General features: G+C 43.5%; 1 protein-coding gene across 1 annotated transcript in view; it reads left to right on the forward strand.

Moving 5' to 3' along the window:
• FSAF1 (40S small subunit processome assembly factor 1) overlaps positions 1–23,118 on the forward strand; it is a 71,979-nt gene extending 48,861 nt beyond the window's left edge. The window contains exon 7 of the mRNA XM_069769346.1: positions 22,978–23,118. Coding sequence (XP_069625447.1) covers positions 22,978–23,113 — 136 coding nt within the window. The 3' untranslated portion in view covers positions 23,114–23,118. The remainder of the gene's footprint in view (positions 1–22,977) is intronic.
• Positions 23,119–23,455: the final 337 nt, after the last annotated feature.

A 23,455-nucleotide genomic window follows, 5' to 3' on the forward strand; every position in this document is an offset into this window, starting at 1 on the left:
AGGAGCGGCCATGTTGCTGTCGGACTGCGCCCGCCACTGATTGGTCGTGGGCGTTTTGCCACGACCAATCAGCGACTTGGATTCCATGACAGACACAGGCCGCGACCAATGAATATCCGTGACAGCAGGACAGACAGAAAGACGGAAGTAATCCTTAGACAATTATATGGTTGCGACAGCCATGACAGGCACTAATCAGCGACGGGCACAGTCCGATTAGTCCCTCCCCTGCAGTCACTGCCCGGCGCCCGCTCCGTAATCCCCTCCATTCACCGCTCACACAAGGTTAATGTCAGCGGTAACGGGCCGCGGGTACTGCACTCTGTTACCGCTGCTATTAACCCTGTGTGTCCCCAACTTTTTTACTATTGATGCTGCCTATGCAGCATCAATAGTAAAAAGATCTAATGTTAAAAATAATTTTAAAAAAATCATTATATACTCACCTTTTGCCGCCTTTCCTGCTCCTCGCGACGTTCCGGTGTATATAATGATTTTGATAATGATATTATACCAATAGGAACCCTTTATGTACTAAAGATAACACAGATAAAATATAGCTTTTAATTAATATACCAATTTAAACCATGCCACAAATACAACCAGATAAACACATAAAACACACAACCGTGCACTCTGGGATAACCCTGCCAAACAATACCTCTTAGTACTGCCTACCTATCAGTGGAGGTTGGCACCCTAAACACAGATACGAGATTGGCACCCCCACTCACCGTCGGCTGTCCCTATGTCTCCTAGTATGGATCCTAATATAGGGTGTATCTCACCCTGTCACAAACCTAGTTTATATTTATGATTATTCATAAGTATATATATATATAAACTAGGTTTGTGACAGGGTGAGATACACCCTATATTAGGATCCATGCTAGGAGACATAGGGACAGCCGACGGTCAGTGGGGGCGCCAATCTCGTATCTGTGTTTAGGGTGCCAACTTCCACTGATAGGTAGGCAGTACTAAGAGGTATTGTTTGGCAGGGTTATCCCAGAGTGCACGGTTGTGTTGTTTTATGTGTTTATCTGGTTGTATTTGTGGCATGGTTTAAATTGGTATATTAATTAAAAGCTATATTTTATCTGTGTTATCTTTAGTACATAAAGGGTTCCTATTGGTATAATATAGATTGTCGTTGACCTTTAAGTAGCTGCTAAGACAGCTCCAAGTGGTGTTGATAATGACTTCAATGGGCCTTCGGAAGGTGAGTATATGTTTCTTTTTTATTTTAAGCCTGTATACTACGGGGCTCTGTGCTGTATACTCTGTCGCTGTGCGATATACTACGTGGCTGTGCGATATACTACGTGGCTGTGCGATATACTACGTGGCTGTGCGATATACTACGTGGCTGTGCGATATACTACGTGGCTGTGCGATATACTACGTGGCTGTGCGATATACTACGTGGCTGTGCGATATACTACGTGGCTGTGCGATATACTACGTGGCTGTGCGATATACTACGTGGCTGTGCGATATACTACGTGGCTGTGCGATATACTACGTGGCTGTGCGATATACTACGTGGCTGGGCGATATACTACGTGGCTGGGCGATATACTACGTGGCTGGGCGATATACTAGGTGGCTGGGCAATGTACTACGTGGACATGCATATTCTAGAATACCCGATGCGTTAAAATTGGGCCACCATCTAATATAATATATATCTATATCTATCCCAGCCCTGACTTGACTTGTTTGGAGATCTCCTTGGTTTTCTTGGTGGTGTTTGGTTAGTGGTGTCTATTGCTTAATGGTGTTGCAGACTCTGTAGCCTAAGCATGTAACTTATGAAGGTCATTGCTTGCAATGTTTTTTTTTTTTTTTTTTTTTTTTTTTTTTAACATAACATCGGATAGGATAACATGGCATCAGCAATGACACTGTAAATTACCAAAAGTACATATACAAATCTTACTTGTCAGACGACAGGTCTTCATAACTTTTTTTTAAAATAGTATATAGATACATAGTTGGATCTACATCAGTTCCTTGTAACACAAATTTGGGGGAAACAGTAAGATAAAGAAAGGACAGACTAACTACATAGAAGGGTAATAGAGGAAGGAAGAGAATCTCTTTTTGTATTTTGCATTGTCAAGAGTGTCGTTCTACGGTAATTCTACGGTAATATATGTTGTATCTTTAATAGACATTATACATCTGGAATAGTTCCCAAGACCCCTAACGTCCCTCGCAGATCCTCCAGACCGTACCATTCCGTGTGCCAGAAGGGGCTAATCATTCTTGATATTTCATGGGGACTATAGTGGAAACCAATGAATGTTTTCCACAGCGGAAATATTTTCCCTGCAGATTTTTCTTTACTCCTTTCCGCCTCGATTAATTCAATTCCCAGTAAGTGTTTCATCTGGGCTGTTATCATCACCATCGATGTAGTGTTTGGTTTAAGCCATTCGTCAAATAAACCACGCAAGGCTACAACTAAAAATGTGTGGATATTTTTAGGGATCTTTGCTTTGACTTCTGCGGGTTGTGTCTCTGGGGGTCTTAACTGGTGGAATAGCATAGTTTGTGGGAGATGGATTCCCCAGCACTATCGAACCTGCTCCCCTACCTGTTTCCAGTACTCTCCAAGTGCCCTGCATTCCCACACCCCGTGCCAGATATTCGTTGAAGGCATCCACGCTTGGGGCACGCAGTAATCCTGTCGGGGAATCTAGGAGAGGATGGGATATTGAAACCATATAATGCTGTATGCATGAGCTTAAGGCTATGTGCACACGTTGCGGATTAGCCTTAGGAATTTCTGGTGCGGATTCTGCCTCTCCTGGCAGAAAACGCACCTGCGGATTTGTCGCGTTTTCTGTGCGCTTCCGCAGCGTTTTTTCTGTTTTTTTTTTTTGTTTTTTTTTTTGCGGATTTGCTGCGTTTTTTTACCCCTGCGGTTTTCTATAATGGAATGGGTACAAAAACGCTGAAGATTCGCAAAAAAGTGACATGTTACTTACTGCGTTTCCGCAGCGGATTTTCCGCGAAGTATGCACAGCATTTTTTTTTCTCATTGATTTACATTGTATTATAAATCAATTGCAGATCTGCAGCGTTTCTGCACTGCAAAAAACGCTGGGGATCGGCAGAGAATCCGCAACGTGTGCACATAGCCTAAAATAGGTTTCCCTCCATCTTTCACATAGAATGGATTTTTTACCTGTTCCCATCCCTGTAGAATTGTCTCTGCGATATCCTTATCCCCGGTCCATTTCTCCCAAGTCTTAAACAGCTTGTTTTGCTTTAGCTTCAGGAATTTGTCTTACAGTGTTGTATATTGAGGATATGCTCATATTCTGAGTGCTCATACCCACTCTAATATCTAGAATATGTAGTTCCATTTTATTAAACAGCCTACGAAGTCTAGATAAGCAGAAAGAATGGACCTGCATGAAGTGTCTGCTTTCTATATGGCATTTGTCCATGATTTCTTGTGGGCTCAGCCATCGTTTAATGTTATGGCTGGCAATCAGGCAACACAGCGTGCAGTAATCAGCGCACATACAGAGATCTGGCAATAACCCAAAACAATAGGACGAGCTCTGAGACGTGGAATCTCTGTAGACTGCAGTACCTGATCTATCCTCACACAACTGGAAGCAGCAGTGGATTGCGCCTATCCACTACCTATGCAACTCGGCACTGCCTGAGGAGCTGACTAGCCTGAAGATAGAAATACAAGCCTGACTTACCTCAGAGAAATACCCCAAAGGAATAGGCATCCCCCCACATATAATGACTGTTAGCAAGATGAAAAGACAAACGTAGGAATGAAATAGATTCAGCAAAGTGAGGCCCGATATTCTAGACAGAGCGAGGATAGCAAAGAGAACTATGCAGTCTACAAAAAACCCTAAAACAAAAACCACGCAAAGGGGCAAAAAGACCCACCGTGCCGAACTAACAGCACGGCGGTGCACCCCTTTGCTTCTCAGAGCTTCCAGCAAAAGATAAAAACAAGCTGGACAGAAAAAACAGAAAACAAACTAGAAGCACTTATCTAGCAGAGCAGCAGGCCCAAGGAAAGATGCAGTAGCTCAGATCCAACACTGGAACATTGACAAGGAGCAAGGAAGACAGACTCAGGTGGAGCTAAATAGCAAGGCAGCCAACGAGCTCACCAAAACACCTGAGGGAGGAAGCCCAGAGACTGCAATACCACTTGTGACCACAGAAGTGAACTCAGCCACAGAATTCACAACAGTACCCCCCCCTTGAGGAGGGGTCACCGAACCCTCACCAGAACCCCCAGGCCGACCAGGATGAGCCACATGAAAGGCACGAACAAGATCTGGGGCATGGACATCAGAGGCAAAAACCCAGGAATTATCTTCCTGAGCATAACCCTTCCATTTGACCAGATACTGGAGTTTCCGTCTAGAGACACGAGAATCCAAAATCTTCTCCACAATATACTCCAATTCCCCCTCCACCAAAACAGGGGCAGGAGGCTCCACAGATGGAACCATAGGTGCCACGTATCTCCTCAACAACGACCTATGGAATACATTATGTATGGAAAAGGAGTCTGGGAGGGTCAGACGAAAAGACACCGGATTGAGAATCTCAGAAATCCTATACGGACCAATAAAACGAGGTTTAAATTTAGGAGAGGAAACCTTCATAGGTATATGACGAGAAGATAACCAAACCAGATCCCCAACACGAAGTCGGGGTCCCACACGGCGTCTGCGATTAGCGAAAAGCTGAGCCTTCTCCTGGGACAAGGTCAAATTGTCCACTACCTGAGTCCAGATCTGCTGCAACCTGTCCACCACATTATCCACACCAGGACAGTCCGAAGACTCAACCTGTCCTGAAGAGAAACGAGGATGGAACCCAGAATTGCAGAAAAATGGAGAGACCAAGGTAGCCGAGCTGGCCCGATTATTAAGGGCGAACTCAGCCAACGGCAAAAATGACACCCAATCATCCTGGTCAGCGGAAACAAAACATCTCAGATATGTTTCCAAGGTCTGATTGGTTCGTTCGGTCTGGCCATTAGTCTGAGGATGGAAGGCCGAGGAAAAAGATAGGTCAATGCCCATCCTACCACAAACGGCTCGCCAAAACCTCGAGACAAACTGGGAACCTCTGTCAGAAACAATATTCTCAGGAATGCCATGTAAACGAACCACATGCTGGAAGAACAAAGGCACCAAATCAGAGGAGGAAGGCAATTTAACCAAGGGCACCAGATGGACCATTTTAGAAAAGCGATCACAGACCACCCAAATGACAGACATCTTTTGAGAAACGGGAAGGTCAGAAATGAAATCCATCGAAATATGTGTCCAAGGCCTCTTCGGGACCGGCAAGGGCAAAAGCAACCCACTGGCACGTGAACAGCAGGGCTTAGCCCTAGCACAAATTCCACAGGACTGCACAAAAGCACGCACATCCCGTGACAGAGATGGCCACCAGAAGGATCTAGCAACCAACTCCCTGGTACCAAAGATTCCTGGATGACCGGCCAGCACCGAACAATGAAGTTCAGAGATAACTTTACTAGTCCACCTATCAGGGACGAACAGTTTCTCGGCCGGACAACGATCAGGTTTATTAGCCTGAAATTTCTGCAACACTCTCCGCAAATCAGGGGAGATGGCAGACACAATGACTCCTTCCTTGAGGATACTCGCCGGCTCAGATAACCCCGGAGAGTCGGGCACAAAACTCCTAGACAGAGCATCCGCCTTCACATTTTTAGAGCCCGGAAGGTATGAAATCACAAAATCAAAACGAGCAAAAAACAACGACCAACGGGCCTGTCTAGGATTCAAGCGCTTGGCAGACTCAAGATAAGTAAGGTTCTTATGATCAGTCAAAACCACCACGCGATGCTTAGCACCCTCAAGCCAATGACGCCACTCCTCGAATGCCCACTTCATGGCCAGCAACTCTCGGTTGCCCACATCATGCAAATTATGCAGTACCAAAAAGCGAATAACTTCCTGATGTGCAGGAGCCATGCACATGGTCAGCTGGGCCCAGTACTGAGGCTTATTCTTGGCCAGAGGTGTAGCATCAATTCCTCTCAACGGAATAGGACACCGCAAAGGCTCCAAGAAAAATCCACAACGTTTCGCATAATCCAAATCCATCAGATTCAGGGCAGCACCTGAATCCACAAACGCCATGACAGAATATGATGACAAAGAGCACATTAAGGTAATGGACAAAAGGAATTTGGACTGTACAGTACCAATAACGGCAGAGCTATCGAACCGCCTAGTGCGTTTAGGACAATTAGAAATAGCATGAGTAGAATCACCACAATAGAAACACAGTCTGTTCAGACGTCTGTGTTCGTGCCGTTCTACTTTAGTCATAGTCCTGTCGCACTGCATAGGCTCAGGTTTACTCTCAGACAATACCGCCAGATGGTGCACAGATTTACGCTCGCGCAAGCGACGACCGATCTGAATGGCCAAGGACATAGACTCATTCAAACCAGCAGGCATAGGAAATCCCACCATTACATCCTTAAGAGCTTCAGAGAGACCCTTTCTGAACAAAGCCGCTAGTGCAGATTCATTCCACAGAGTGAGTACTGACCATTTTCTAAATTTCTGACAATATACTTCTACATCATCCTGACCCTGGCATAAAGCCAGCAGATTTTTCTCAGCTTGATCCACTGAATTAGGCTCATCGTAAAGCAATCCCAGCGCCTGGAAAAATGCATCAACATTACTCAATGCAGAATCTCCTGGTGCAAGAGAAAACGCCCAGTCCTGTGGGTCGCCGCGCAAAAAAGAAATAATAATCAAAACCTGTTGAATAGGATTACCAGAAGAATGAGGTTTCAAGGCCAAAAATAGCTTACAATTATTTCTGAAGCTCAGGAACTTAGTTCTGTCACCAAAAAACAAATCAGGAATCGGAATTCTTGGTTCTAGCATCGATTTCTGATCAATAGTATCTTGAATCTTTTGTACATTTACAACGAGATTATCCATTGAGGAGCACAGAGCCTGAATATCCATGTCCACAGCTGTGTCCTGAAGCACTCTAATGTCTAGGGGAAAAAAAAGACTGAAGACAGAGCTAAGAAAAAAAAATGATGTCAGGATTTCTTTTTTCCCTCTATTGGAAATCATTGAATGGCTCCTTGTACTGTTATGGCTGGCAATCAGGCAACACAGCGTGCAGTAATCAGCGCACATACAGAGATCTGGCAATAACCCAAAACAATAGGACGAGCTCTGAGACGTGGAATCTCTGTAGACTGCAGTACCTGATCTATCCTCACACAACTGGAAGCAGCAGTGGATTGCGCCTATCCACTACCTATGCAACTCGGCACTGCCTGAGGAGCTGACTAGCCTGAAGATAGAAATACAAGCCTGACTTACCTCAGAGAAATACCCCAAAGGAATAGGCAGCCCCCCACATATAATGACTGTTAGCAAGATGAAAAGACAAACGTAGGAATGAAATAGATTCAGCAAAGTGAGGCCCGATATTCTAGACAGAGCGAGGATAGCAAAGAGAACTATGCAGTCTACAAAAAACCCTAAAACAAAAACCACGCAAAGGGGCAAAAAGACCCACCGTGCCGAACTAACAGCACGGCGGTGCACCCCTTTGCTTCTCAGAGCTTCCAGCAAAAGATAAAAACAAGCTGGACAGAAAAAACAGAAAACAAACTAGAAGCACTTATCTAGCAGAGCAGCAGGCCCAAGGAAAGATGCAGTAGCTCAGATCCAACACTGGAACATTGACAAGGAGCAAGGAAGACAGACTCAGGTGGAGCTAAATAGCAAGGCAGCCAACGAGCTCACCAAAACACCTGAGGGAGGAAGCCCAGAGACTGCAATACCACTTGTGACCACAGAAGTGAACTCAGCCACAGAATTCACAACAGTTTAACCTCTGTATGCATAATATCCCCTGCTTTCTTCATGTTATTGCCTGCTTGTCCTATCGCTCTTTTGATTTCTGTTCCCTGGGGAAATTCCAGGTGACCAAATAGTGACATATGTTTAGAGATCTGTAAGGGAACGCCAAATGCCTTCCTTATTGCCTTCCTTATTATCTTCCAGCATACAATAGTATCCCAAAGTGATAGGGAGGATTTTACATTTTGTGGGAGTTTGGCCTGTTTTGTATGTAAGAGGGCATTTAATTCCCATGGCGCCGCCAGCTGTCTTTCCAATTGGGTATTAGTCTCCTGTAGCCAAACTGCTACTCTATCACATGTCTAAAAAAGACTTGCTATGTTTTAGGCTCTGACATTTGTAAAATTGATCCCATCTTCACTCCTAATTAGCATCAGTTTTTCCAATGCGATTCTGGGCCTTTTACCCACCCATATAAAATGGGTAAAAGCTCTGTTTACTTTGTTTAAATCTAGTATCCGGGGTAATGTCTGTAGTGGGAACCTGATCATTTTAATTAAATGGCATCTTCCCAGAGGAGATAGCGGTAGATTCTGCCATCTCCAAAATTCTCCTAGCATTTTTTCGATGAGAGGTGTATAATTTAGTGAATATAGTTGTCAGGAGCCTGCCTATCTAAATTCCCAGGTAGGTGATATGTGTCTTTGCAATATGTAGTTCTAAACCTAGTTTCTTCCATTGTTCTGCAGGCATTTTGTCCCTCAATTCCAAGAGTTCGCTCTTGACGGTATTGACCTTATATCCCGAGCATTCACCAAATTTCTGGATAAACTGAAAGATATTTCCTAATTGTTCCAGTGGCCGGGACAAAAACAAGATGGCATCATCTGCAAATAATGCTATTTAAGTTCTGCCAGCACCCACCCTGATTCCCTCAAATAAGTCTGACTCTTCCATATACCGAGCAAACTGTTTCAGTTCCAAGTTGAACAGTAGTGGTGACATCGGGCATCCCTGCCTGGTCCCTTTTATATAAATGAAATGGCTCAGAGAAGAAGCCTGGCGTCTGTATTCTGGCTGTCGGGTCCCTATACACCCCCTCCAGGTATATTCTAAAATTGCCCTTTAGGTTGAACGAGTCCAGAGTTGCCCCCAGCCAGTCCCAGCTAACATTATCAAAAGCTTTTTCTGCATCCAGAGCCAGCAAAGCCGGTTTCTCTCCTGACTGGCTGCGGCAACCCACTCAATCCAACACAGTTAGTACCTTTCGTATGTTTTTCACCACTGCCCTACCCTTAACGAATCCCACTTGTGCAGGGTTCACCAGTTGGTATAATAATACTGCCAATCTGTCCGCCATTATTTTTGACATAATCTTCTGGTCTACATCAGTAAGGGAAATGGGTCTGTAAGAGCAGGCCTCAAGGGGGTCCTTGCCTGGTTTGGGTATGACTTTAATATGTGTTTCTTTAGATTTTTCTGGTATGACCCCTGTTAAGAGAATGGTGTTATAATAGTTTGTTAGCAGTGGGGAAATCTGTTCCCTCAGGGCCCTATAAAACTCCCCGGCCAATCCATTTGGGCCTGGTGTTTTCCCATTTTGAAGATGACTTATGGTTTGTCTCACTTCTCCTTCTGTTATTTCTGCACTAATTGCATCTTGTTGTTCTTGTGTTAGTTTTGGAAGAGTGACTTGTTGAAGGAATTTTTTACCCTCTGCCAAATCAGTATGTGAGGGTTTATACAATCCTTTGTAAAAGTTTTGTAGTGTTTCATTGATTTTCCTCGAGTCGGAGGTTTCAAACTCTTGTTTGGCCAGCTTCCATTGTTCCCTGTTTTGAATTGTGGGGCTCTGCAAGAATTCTGTACTTATCCTCAGTACAGACCAAAAGTTTGGACACACCTTCTCATTTAAAGATTTTTCTGTATTTTCATGACTATAAAAATTGTACATTCACACTGAAGGCATCAAAGCTATGAATTAACACATGTGGAACTATATACTTAACAAAAAAAGTGTGAAACAACTGAAATTATGTCTTATATTCTAGGTTCTTCAAAGTAGCCACCTTTTGCTTTGATGACTGCTTTGCTCTTGGCACTCTCTTGATGAGCTTCAAGAGGTAGTCACCGGGAATGGTCTTCCAACAATCTTGAAGGAGTTCCGAGATGCGTAGCACTTGTTGGCCCTTTTGTCTTCACTCTGCGGTCCAGCTCACCCCAAACCATCTTGATTGGGTTCAGGTCTGGGTCTGTGGAGGCCAGGTCATCTGACGTAGCACCCCATCACTCTCCTTCGTGGTCAAATAGCCCTTACACAGCCTGGAGGTGTGTTTGGGGTCATTGTCCTGTTGAAAAAGAAATGATGGTCCAACTAAACGCAAACCGGATGGAATAGCATGCCGCTGCAAGATGCTGTGGTAGCCATGCTGGTTCAGTATGCCTTCAATTTTGAATAAATCTCCAACAGTGTCACCAGCAAAGCACCCCCACACCATCACAACTCCTCCATGCTTCATGGTACGAACCAGGCATGTAGAGTCCGTTCATTCACCTTTTCTGCGTTGCACAAACACATGGGGGTTGGAACCAAAGATTTCAAATTTGGACTCATCAGACCAAAGCACAGATTTCCACTGGTCTAATGTCCATTCCTTGTGTTCTTTAGCCCAAACAAGTCTCTTCTTTTTGTTGCCTGTCCTTAGCAGTGGTTTCCTATTAGCTATTTTACCATGAAGGCCTGCTACACAGTCTCCTCTTAAGGCCGGAGTCACACATGCGAGAGACACGTCCGTGTCTCGCATGGGAAAAGCAAGCTCTGGCGCGGGCACTTCGGAGCGTGCGGCCGCATAGCAACACATGGATCCACACGCTCCGCTCCCAAGTGCCGGTGCCAGAGCTTGCTTTTCACATGCGAGACACGGACGTGTTTCTCGCATGTGACTCCGGCCTAACAATTGTTGCAGAGATGTGTCTGCTGCTAGAACTCTGTGTGACATTGACCTGGTCTCTAATCTGAGCTGCTGTTAACCTGCAGTTTTTGAGGCTGGTGACTCGGATAAACTTATCCTCAGCAGCAGAGGTGACTCTTGGTCTTCCTTTTCTGGGGAGGTCCTCATGTGAGCCAGTTTCTTTGTAGCGCTTGATGGTTTTTGCCACTGCACTTGGGGACACTTTGAAAGTTTTCCCAATTTTTCGGACTGACTGACCTTCATTTCTTAAAGTAATGATGGCCACTCATTTTTCTTTACTTGGCTGCTTTTTTCATGCCATAATAGAAATTCAAACAGTCTATTCAGTAGGTCTATCAGGTGTGTATCCACCAGACTTCTGCACATCACAACTGATGATCCCAACACCATTTATAAGGCAAGAAATCCCACTTGGTAAACCTGGCAGGACACACCTGTGAAGTGAAAACCATTCCCGGTGACTACCTCTTGAAGCTCATCAAGAGAATACCAAGAGTGTGTAAAGCAGTCATCAAAGCAAAAGGTGGCTACTTTGAAGAACCTAGAATATAAGACATACCGTAATTTCAGTTGTTTCACACTTTTTTGTTAAGTATATAATTCCACATGTGTTAATTCATAGTTTTGATACCTTCAGTGTGAATGTACAATTTTCATAGTCATGAAAATACAGAAAAATCTTTAAATGAGGTGTGGCCAAACTTTTGGTCTGTACTGTATATTTCTAAGTTTAGAGTCTGAGTATTTTTCTGCTACTGTTTTCTTGAGTGAGGCCACAAACATCATAATTTTGCCTCTTAGTACCGCTTTCGCCGTATTCCAGTACAAATCGTGTTGGTTTGCATGTTCCTTGTTGTGCCATTCAAATTCCTCCCACCAGCCCCGTAGTTTATCATTATATCCCTCCTCTTTTGTAAGATAAGCTGGGAATTTCCATATGTAACCTGTTCCTTTTATCTGGTTATCCCTCAATTTCATACCCACCGGAGCATGGTCAGATATGACCAAGTCGTGGATCTCTACTGACTTCATTCTATTTAATAGTCTCTGAGATCAACAGATAGTCTATCCTTGACCAGGATTGGTGGGCATGAGAGAAGTGGGTAAAGTCTATATCCTCTGGATGAAGCCAACACCAAATATCTCCCAATCCAGTTTGTTCAAGGAAGGAGGGGAGAATTGTCTTTTATGAAGGGAACAGACTCTGACTCTTTCTGTCCTCCTCCCCATTGTGGACCGTATTCAAGTCTCCCCCAGTAATTATCAGACGCGAGTTGTCCAAGACAATTTTCCTCTCCAGGTCATTAAAAAAAAGACTTTGGATCATTAGGTCCATATACATTGTAGATTGAATAGACTTCTCCTCCATGCTCTATGGTGACCCAACCCCATCACACCCCTGGAACAGCAGATTAAATACAAAATTACGATGGAATAGTATCATTACCCCTGCGTATCTACCTTGAGCTGCCGAGCCCATTACTTTCCCTTACGCACAGCATGTTGAGCCTAGAAAAATCCTCTTCCTTTAGATGGGTTTCTTGAAGCAATACAATATCTGGCGAGTACCTTTTCAGATGTCTCAGTATCTTTACTCTTTTATTCGGGGATCTTGGGCCTTTCACATTCCCGGAGATGATCTTCATAATCACTGTCACTGCTGCCTATTGCCTCTTGCATTATTTTCTTTCTAAGGGTTCTCGGGATTAAAGGGAGATTCTCAGGTGGTTAGAGAAGGGTAGAAAAGAAAGGAAAAAAAAGACTCAACAAAGATATGAAAGGGGATAGAGATTAAAACCTTAAAGCAAGCAAGCCGTGAGTTCTCAATACGCTGTAGTGTATTTCTAGCTTCTTACATTACTAATAGCCTTGTGGACTTTCCTTTTTTCTGAGGAAGTAAGAACCGCAAAAAAAAAGTAATAAAAAGGAAAAAAAACCTGTGGGAAGAAACATATCCCACACCACATGTCATAAATGATTGTCAAAATGCCATCTGCATTTTCTCCTCCGCCCTGGGCAGCACCTTTGCATAGCTTTCCCCTCCTCCCTGCCAAAACCCGGGTCCCTTCCCCCAAATATGGAGCCGATGGACACTTTTGTCATCTTGGGGAGACATTGTTCTGTTTGAAGTAAAGGTGTGTGTAGTGGTGGGGGGGGGTGGACCGTCAAGAGCATGATGTATATGGTGCAGTCCATTTCTATGGTGCTTCTCGTGGGGTGGTCATATTTCCTGGGCTGTGGTGTTGAGGGGAAGCAGTCTTCCTCATGGCCTCTTCTTCTTTCAATGTTTTTTGCATTGCGCAGTATTTTTTCCATATCTTTTTCTGCATCACTCAGCGAGTTGTAGATGAGGTTATCACCTTCGTTCTGGAAAATCCTCAATGTCGCCGGGTATTGCAGTGCAAAGCTTTTCTTTGCTTGATAAGAGTTCTGCACATATTTTACTAAAGGCTCTCCTGCGTTTTGCCATTACCACGGAATAGTCTTCAAATAGGTCTTTCATCCCTTTCAAAGTCACTGGCCGGGAACATCTTCTATATGCTCTCATTATGTCAAACATCATTATAGTCCAGGTATTTCATGATTACTTGACGTGGTCTTAATGTCCGGTCACTCGATCCTTGGTTGTGAGATTGTAGATCTGGCCCAACTCTGTGAGCCCTTTCAACCTTACAACCATGATTAATTCCCAGGGCCATTGGTAGGTCTCTTTCGCAGAGTCTTTGCAGTTCTGCTGCCGTGATCGACTTTGAGAGCCCCACTAGCCTTAAAGGGAACCTGTCACCCCCAAAATCGAGGGTGAGGTAAGCCCACCGGCATCAGGGGCTTATCTACAGCATTCTGTAATGCTGTAGATAAGCCCCCAATGTATCCTAAAAGATGAGAAAAAGAGGTTAGATTATACTCACCCGGGGGCGTTCCCGCTGCTGGTCCGCTCCGGCGCCTCCTATCTTCATCAGATGACGTCCTCTTCTTGTCTTCACGCTGCGGCTCCGGCGCAGGCGTACTTTGTCTGCCCTGTTGAGGGCAGAGCAAAGTACTGCAGTGTGCAGGCGCCGGGCCTCTGACCTTTCCCGGTGCCTGCGCGCTGCAGTACTTTGCTCTGCTCTCAATAGGACAGACAAAGTACGCCGGAGCCGCAGCGTGAAGACAAGAAGAGGACGTCATCTGATGAAGATAGGAGGCGCCTGAGCGTACCAGCAGCGGGAACGCCCCTGGGTGAGTATAAGGTTTATCAATCTTAAAGGGCCTGCTACACTCAGTTAGGTCTTCAGTGTCCTCCCTACCTAGGGTTTTATGTTGCGAGTGTGTTGCAGCAGGTTCCTCTCCTGTGGGGCTTGGATCCATGATGTCTTCCTCCTTACTATCGTTCCCACTGCTTGTTTGCCTAGAGCTCTCTGACTTTTGTGAGCTACGTAACACGTAGTGATCCATTTGCTGATATGGTGATGTAGTTGAAGTCAGCGTCTGAGCACTCTGTTGTTGCAGTATATCTTTTCTCCAGAGAATTATCAATTCTTATGTCTGCACCAGGCAGAACAAAACAGCGCAGGCGCCGGATTTGATTTGAAAACCGTGCGGAGGGGGCGGCGAAGCCTTGAGTGACGGCAGTGTGGCGTGTGCAGCAGGGGGGTTCCACAATTTTAAAGAGAGAAGCAAATGCCAAAATAAAGGTTGGAACTCCACAAGAGAAACTTGTTACAAAAATTACAAAAGTTTATTTCCACATAGAGATACTACACACAGTTTAAAAACATTTAAAAATACTCCAAAGAGTAGATAGCTCCAATGATCCAAGGAAAAATATTTCATGCAAAATTTGCCTAATCATACAGAATATTGTCTGGCATAAAGAAAATTATTTTGCACCAAATTTAATTGTTTATACCACAGATGCTGCATATAAATGTCATACAAAGATAATTCCAATAGACGGAACCTTTAGGTTGGCCACCTTTTATATATAGAAGGACTATATCATATATACTGAACAACTGCCTCTGAATAGAAAGACACAAATAATGTGACAAACTCATAAATTATATCAATTTTGCCTGCAAATAGCATATTACTGGTGCACACGGGTACATTGGTGTTTGCTATAACTGGTATTTGGTCTCAAGAGATGCTCGCATCAATACCAACAATATTACAGATCATTAATACCTGTATAGAGGCATAGTTTGCCAACCAAACATAACAGGCGAGAGCTGTATACTTCTCCCTAGCCAGTTCTCTACGGTCGCCCCCTGGTCCCTTTGAGCAGTGGTGCAGCCAGAATGTAATGGAGTTTAGAAGCCCACGCGTTCCGACACACACGGGTGTCTTTTTCAAGGTGAGTGTATCCCTTGTGTGGAGTTGTGACTATTTAAGCCGTATCAATCTCATTTACCTTTCTCACAGGTGTGGGAAGCGGCAGTAGCGTCAGCGTGTTTGTCCCTAACCCGGAAATACGGGTCCGGGGTCATCTCCTTGCTGCGCGCTTGCGCATTTAGTCTTTCGCTTTTCCCCCTTTGATATGCGCAGGCGCGTCTGGGTCCGGGAGAATGTGTCCATCCTCACCCTTGCTTGTGCGTTACATGATTGCGCCTGCGTACTGGGGGCTCGAGCTTTAGCCTTTATGCGCTTGCGCAGTAGTGTGGGATAGCGGTTCTGCAAGACAAGTTGCATGTCTAATCCATGCCTCTTGTTTTATATCAAGAATATGTGCGCTCGCATGTCTAATTTGCAACATTAAGATCCTTATGCTTCAGCGCAAACGCAGTTATTATTATTACGACCCCAAACTTCGATCACATTCACCTACACATCTAGTGCTCTACTGATCCCCTTTTATTGCACACGTGATTGTGATGCCTAGTGCAGTTTTGTGGCCCAAATATGTAGTAAAGATCGGTTGCTATGTAACTGCATACCAAACTACTCTTATTTGCATATGCCACATGTAGACCTATAGCCTTCTGTAGTTTAAATCATATCTGATCTTGTAGTAGTACTAGACCTCATACATAATAAAACCAAGAAGGCATATATTCCAGTGGTAGATAGTCAGTTTGTGCACATACTCATCAATATACTGTAACATTTCAAAAAAATCTCTTGTAGGAAGGTTATTGGGTCATAGTTACATACAGAAATCGCATGACCCCTCCTGACTAATTGCTTCCAATGTACCGTCTTGAAAAAAAAAAAAAAAGCAGCAGGGAGGTTATGACCTGCCTCCACGACTAAAGACTGGTATTTTATTTTTGCGAAATTATAAAACGCTTTATTTCTGCTTTGACTGCGCTAATAACTAAAAGAGCCACCTTGTCAGAATGCAGCATTCCTGCTGCACAAGGTGGCTCTTTTAGTTTCTAAAGGCTGGAGGGGGTGACAGTCCTTTTAAATGTAAAAATCAATCACTGACAATTACCCTCATTTAGCCATTTATTACCTTAAAAATAAAAGTATTCCACAGGGTTCCGCTATAAATCCATAATAAGGTGGTCTCATGTTGATCTCCAACTGTGCTACATCCGGATGCTGTGGTGAGCGGTGACATCAGTAACGTGACCACTCACCACGGTAGCCCGAACAAAATAAGAGTAGCGTGAGAACCTGGCTGCAGTGACTTACGTGGCCGTAATTAAGGTTACTGCAGGTCACAGACAGCGGTTCTCACTGTAACCTCTGTGTGAGCTGGCTTGTGAAGTGCTGTAACCTTACTGATGTCACCACTCGCAGGTTGAAAATTTTCTCGCAGTGAGAATACACTGACGTGCGCAGACCCATAGATTTGAATGGGTTTACATGTGTAATCGTACGTGTGGTGACAGTTTTCACACGAACAGGAGACACTTACAGGAGGCATAGCCTTTAGGAGATCTACAGGTCCTTCTCAAAAAATTAGCATATAGTGTTAAATTTCATTATTTACCATAATGTAATGATTACAATTAAACTTTCATATATTATAGATTCATTATCCACCAACTGAAATTTGTCAGGTCTTTTATTGTTTTAATACTGATGATTTTGGCATACAACTCCTGATAACCCAAAAAACCTGTCTCAATAAATTAGCATATTTCACCCATCCAATCAAATAAAAGTGTTTTTTAATAACAAACAAAAAAACCAACAAATAATAATGTTCAGTTATGCACTCAATACTTGGTCGGGAATCCTTTGGCAGAAATGACTGCTTCAATGCGGCGTGGCATGGAGGCAATCAGCCTGTGACACTGCTGAGATGTTATGGAGGCCCAGGATGCTTCAATAGCGGCCTTAAGCTCATCCAGAGTGTTGGGTCTTGCGTCTCTCTCAACTTTCTCTTCACAATATCCCACAGATTCTCTATGGGGTTCAGGTCAGGAGAGTTGGCAGGCCAATTGAGCACAGTAATACCATGGTCAGTAAACCATTTACCAGTGGTTTTGGCACTGTGAGCAGGTGCCAGGTCGTGCTGAAAAATGAAATCTTCATCTCCATAAAGCATTTCAGCCGATGGAAGCATGAAGTGCTCCAAAATCTCCTGATAGCTAGCTACATTGACCCTGCCCTTGATGAAACACAGTGGACCAACACCAGCAGCTGACATGGCACCCCACACCATCACTGACTGTGGGTACTTGACACTGAACTTCAGGCATTTTGGCATTTCCTTCTCCCCAGTCTTCCTCCAGACTCTGGCACCTTGATTTCCGAATGACATGCAAAATTTGCTTTCATCAGAAAAAAGTACTTGGGACCACTTAGCAACAGTCCAGTGCTGCTTCTCTGTAGCTCAAAAGTGGCTTTACCTGGGGAATGCGGCACCTGTAGCCCATTTCCTGCACACGCCTGTGCACGGTGGCTCTGGATGTTTCCACACCAGACTCAGTCCACTGCTTCCTCAGGTTCCCCAAGGTCTGGAATCGGTCCTTCTCCACAATCTTCCTCAGGGTCCGGTCTCCTCTTCTCGTTGTACAGCGTTTTCTGCCACATTGTTTCCTTCCATCAGACTTACCATTGAGGTGCCTTGATACAGCACTCTGGGAACAGCCTATTTGTTGAGAAATTTCTTTCTGGGTCTTACCCTCTTGCTTGAGGGTGTCAATGATGGCCTTCTTGACATCTGTCAGGTCGCTAGTCTTACCCATGATGGGGGTTTTGAGTAATGAACCAGGCAGGGAGTTTATAAAAGCCTCAGGTATCTTTTGCATGTGTTTAGAGTTAATTAGTTGATTCAGAAGATTAGGGTAATAGGTCGTTTAGAGAACCTTTTCTTGATATGCTAATTTATTGAGACAGGTTTTTTGGGTTATCAGGAGTTGTATGCCAAAATCATCAGTATTAAAACAATAAAAGACCTGACAAATTTCAGTTGGTGGATAATGAATCTATAATATATGAAAGTTTAATTGTAATCATTACATTATGGTAAATAATGAAATTTAACACTATATGCTAATTTTTTAAGAAGGACCTGTATGTCCTGATCATAGATCTTAAAGGTAACCTGGCACCAGAAAAAAAGATAATGGGGTTAATCTGCAGGTTACTAGCCTGCATGTAGCAGAACGCTACGGGAGAAAATAAACTTTATTCTCCCTGGCAGCATACGATTCCAGTCATGGGATGGCGCTTGCGCTGGTTCAGTCCCCATTCTGAGTATACAGAGATGCTGCTCTCTGAGCGGTGACTGAACTGCCCCCGCCCCTATGACTGAAACTGAATGCTGGCTGGGAAAACAAAGTTAAGTTTCTCCCCACAGAGTTCGGCTATGTGCAGGCGCCTGGCAGGTTAGTAATCTGCAGATTAACCCCATGTCTGCTGGTTAACCCATTCATGACCTTGGGATTTTCCGTTTTCCGTGTAAGTTTTTCGTTCCCCTCCATCCCAGAGCCATAACTTTTTTTTTATTTTTCCATCAATTTGGCCATGTGAGGGCTTATTTTTTGCAAAACAAGTTGTACTTTTGAACGACATCATTGGTTTTAGCATGTCGTGTACTAGAAAACGGGAAAAAAATTCCAAGTGCGGTGAAATTGCAAAAAAAGTGCAATCCCACACTTTTTGTTTGGCTTTTTTGCTAAAATAAAATTGTGCCATTTTCCGTTACCTGTAGCGTCTCCATTTTTCATGATCTGGGGTCAGTTGAGGGCTTATTTTTTGCATGCCAAGCTGGCGTTTTTTATCTTCTTATCTTATTATATTATTATTATTATTATTATTATTATCTTCGGTGCAGATACATTCTTTCGCCCGTTATTGCATTTTAATGCAATGTCGCGGTGACCAAAAAAGCGTAATTCTGGGGTTTCGATTTTTTTTTTTTTCTCGCTACGTTGTTTAGCGATCAAATTAATGCTTCTTTTTTATTGATCGATCGGGCGATTCTGAACGCGGCGATACCAAATCTGTGAAGGTTTTATTTTTTTTTTTTATTGATTTTATTTTGAATGGGGCGAAAGGGGGGTGATTTAACCCCTTTCTGACATTAGACGTACTATCCCGTCGAGGTGGGGTGGGCCCCTTTGACCACCGACGGGATAGTACGTCATATGCGATCGGCAGCGCTCACGGGGGGAGCGCGGCCGGGTGTCAGCTGCCTATCGCAGCTGACATCCGGCACTATGTGCCAGGAGCGGTCACGGACCGCCCCCGGCACATTAACTCCCAGCACACCACGATCAAAGATGATCGCGATGTGCCGGCGGTATAGGGAAGCATCGCGCAGGGAGGAGGCTCCCTGCGGGCTTCCCTGAGCCCCCCGCAGCAACGCGATGAGATCGCGTTGCTGCGAGGGTCTGCTCACCTCCCTCCCTGCTCCAGGCCCGGATCCAAGATGGCCGCGGATCCGGGTCCTGCAGGGAGGGAGGTGGCTTCACAGAGCCTGCTCAGAGCAAGCACTGTGAAACCTGCAGTGCTGCATGTCAGATCGGTGATCTGACAGAGTGCTATGCAAACTGTCAGATCACCGATTTGTGATGTCCCCCCCTGGGACAAAATATTAAAAAAAAAAATATTCCTAAATAATGGAAAAAAAATATATATATTATTCCCATAAATACATTTCTTCATCTAAATAAAAAAAACAAACAATAAAAGTACACATATTTAGTATCGCCGCGTCCGTAACGACCTGACCTAGAAAACTGGCCCACTAGTTAACCCCTTCAGTAAACACCGTAAGAAAAAAAAAGAGAGGCAAAAAACAACGCTTTATTATCATACCGCCGAACAAAAAGTGGAATAACACGCGATCAAAAAGACAGATATAAATAACCATGGTACTGCTGAAAACGTCATCTTGTCCCGCAAAAAACGAGCCGCCATACAGCATCATCAGCAAAAAAATTAAAAAGTTATAGTCCTGAGAATAAAGCGATGCAAAAATAATTATTTTTTCAGTAAAATAGTTATCGTATAAAAGCGCCAAAACATTAAAAAAATGATATAAATGAGGTATCGCTGTAATCGTACTGACCCGAAGAATAAAACTGCTTTATCAATTTTACCAAACGCGGAACGGTATAAACGCCTCCCCCAAAAGAAATTCATGAATAGCTGGTTTTTGGTCATTCTTCCTCACAAAAATCGGAATAAAAAGCGATCAAAAAATGTCACGTGCCCGAAAATGTTACCAATAAAAACGTCAACTCGTCCCGCAAAAAACAAGACCTGAAATGACTCTGTGGACCAAAATATGGAAAAATTATAGCTCTCAAAATGTGGTAACGGAAAAAAATATTTTTTGCAATAAAAAGCGTCTTTCAGTGTGTGACGGCTGCTAATCATAAAAATCCGCTAAAAAAACTTGCTATAAAAGTAAATCAAACCCCCCTTCATCACCCCCTTAGTTAGGGAAAAATTAAAAAAATGTATTTATTTCCATTTTCCCATTAGGGTTAGGGCTAGGGTTGGGGCTACAGTTAGGGTTGGGGCTACAGTTAAGGTTAGGGTTTAGATTACATGTACAGTTGGGAATAGGGTTGGGATTAGGGTTAGGGGTGTGTCAGGGTTAGAGGTGTGGTTAGGGTTACCGTTGGAACTAGGGTTAGGGGTGTGTTTGGATTAGGGTTTCAGCTATAATTGGGGGGTTTCCACTGTTTAGGCACATCAGGGGCTCTCCAAACACGACATGGCGTCCGATCTCAATTCCAGCCAATTCTGCGTTGAAAAAGTAAAACAGTGCTTCTTCCCTTCCGAGCTCTCCTGTGTGCCCAAACGGGTTTACCCCCACATATGGGGTATCAGCGTACTCAGGACAAATTGTACAACAACTTTTGGGGTCCAATTTCTTCTCTTACCCTTGGGAAAATAAAAAATTGGGGGCAAAAAATAATTTTTGTGAACAAATATGATTTTTTATTTTTACGGTTCTGCATTATAAACTTCTGTGAAGCACTTGGTGGGTCAAAGTTCTCATCACACCTCTAGATAAGTTCCTTAGGGGGTCTACTTTCCAAAATGGTGTCACAAGTCGGGGGTTTCAATGTTTAGGCACATTAGTGGCTCTCCAAACGCAACATGGCGTCCCATCTCAATTCCTGTCAATTTTGCATTGAAAAGTCAAACGTGCTCCTTCCCTTCCGAGCTCTCCCATGCGCCCAAACAGTGGTTTACCCCCACATATGGGGTATCGATGTACTCAGGACAAATTGTACAACAACGTTTGTGGTCCATTTTCTCCTGTTACCCTTGGTAAAATAAAACAAATTGGAGCTGAAGTAATGTTTTTGTGAAAAAAAGTTAAATGTTCATTTTTATTTAAACATTCCAAAAATTCCTGTGAAGCACCAGAAGGGTTAATAAACTTCTTGAATATGGTTTTGAGCACCATGAGGGGTGCCTTTTTTAGAATGGTGTCACACTTGGGTATTTTCTATCATATAGACCCCTCAAAATGACTTCAAATGAGATGTGGTCCCTAAAAAAAAAAAAAATGGTGTTGTAAAAATGAGAAATTGCTGGTCAACTTTTAACCCTTATAACTCCCTAGCCAAAAAAAATTTTGGTTCCAAAATTGTGCTGATGTAAAGTAGACATGTGAGAAATGTTACTTATTAAGTATTTTGTGTGACATATCTCTGAATTTTTATGCAAATAAATCACAAAGTTGGAAAATTGCAAAATTTTCATAATTTTCGCCAAATTTCCGTTTTTTTCACAAATAAACGCAGGTACTATCAAAGAATTTTTACCACTATCATGAAGTACAATATGTCACGAGAAAACAATGTCAGAATCACTGGGATCTGTTGAAGCGTTCCAGAGTTATAACCTCATAAAGGGACAGTGGTCAGAATTGTAAAAATTGGCCCGTCATTAACGTGCAAACCACCCTTGGGGGTAAAGGGGTTAAACTTTTTTATTTTTATTTTTTTATTTTTTTTTTTTTTTTTAAACTTTCGCCATGCTTCAATAGCCTCCATAGGAGGCTAGAAGCTGGCACAACTCGATCATTAGATCGCTGCTATGCAGCAGAAATGCAGGTGTGCTATGAACGCCGAGCACAGGGTGGCGCTCACAGCTAGCCGGGATCAGTAACTATAGAGGTCTCAAAGACCTCTATGGTTACTATACAGAAGCATCGCTGACCCCCGATCATGTGACGGGGGTCAGCGATGCCCTCATTTCTGGCCACCCGGTCGGAAGTGCCGGTTAAATGCCGCTGTCAGCGTTTGACAGCGTCATTTAACTAGTTAATAGCGGCGGGTGGATCGTGATTTCACCCGCCGCTATTGTGGGCACAAGTCAGCTGTTCAAAACAGCTAACATGTCCCGGCTTTGATGCGGGCTCACCGCCGGAGCCGTGCATCAAAGAGGGGGATCTGACCTCAGACGTACTATCTCGTCCGAGGACAGAAAGGGGTTAATAGCGTTTTTTTTTTCTGGTAAGTTTTTATAGAATAGTTTGGAATAAGACATCGGATCACCGATATCAAGGTCTCATTTTATTCTGCTTTCTGTGACCTACATGTCCATATAGAACGCTCAGGACAGTTGATCCTAATGAGATATCTTTTAATACATTTTTGAGTGTCTTAATGATTAAGTGGAAAAAGTGTTATTGCCTGTCAGTCTGTTGTATTATAATTGCTTGTGCTGCCTCCACTGTTTTAATGTAATAGTTGTTTTTTGCTTTTACTTTTTAGGTGGTCCAGAAGGAAAAAAGGTTTAGGAAAGGCCCCCACTGGGCAAGTTGGAAAGTTTAAAGATGGAGCATTGATTCTACGTAACAAAGATATTCGGAAAATCAAAAGGTCAAAAGTTAATAAAGGAGGAGTTTAAAATCACTCAGGACTGAATGTGTTGTATTTTGCTGCTGTTTCTATTGGAAAATGGCTGGGAGGGTTTGTTTGTTGTTTTTTTTGAGAATCCTTTCAAGAAACTTCAAAGGTAACTAATGAATGTCATATAGATTTGCACTGCATACATTCATTCCACTCAAACTGGTGCCACAGAGACAAATTATGAGCCCCAAACCTCAGGCAGATACTAAAACACCAGTGAGGTCTGCTTCGATCAGGTTAGCACATGCAGGAATATGCATATGTAATTTACACTGCACTCAACTGGGAAATTTAAAAAAAAAAAATGAGAATTTTGAGATGTGGTCTTAATACCATTAAA

Source organism: Ranitomeya imitator, chromosome 5 (genome assembly GCF_032444005.1).
Source record: "Ranitomeya imitator isolate aRanImi1 chromosome 5, aRanImi1.pri, whole genome shotgun sequence".
NCBI classification, from domain to species: Eukaryota; Metazoa; Chordata; class Amphibia; order Anura; family Dendrobatidae; genus Ranitomeya; species Ranitomeya imitator.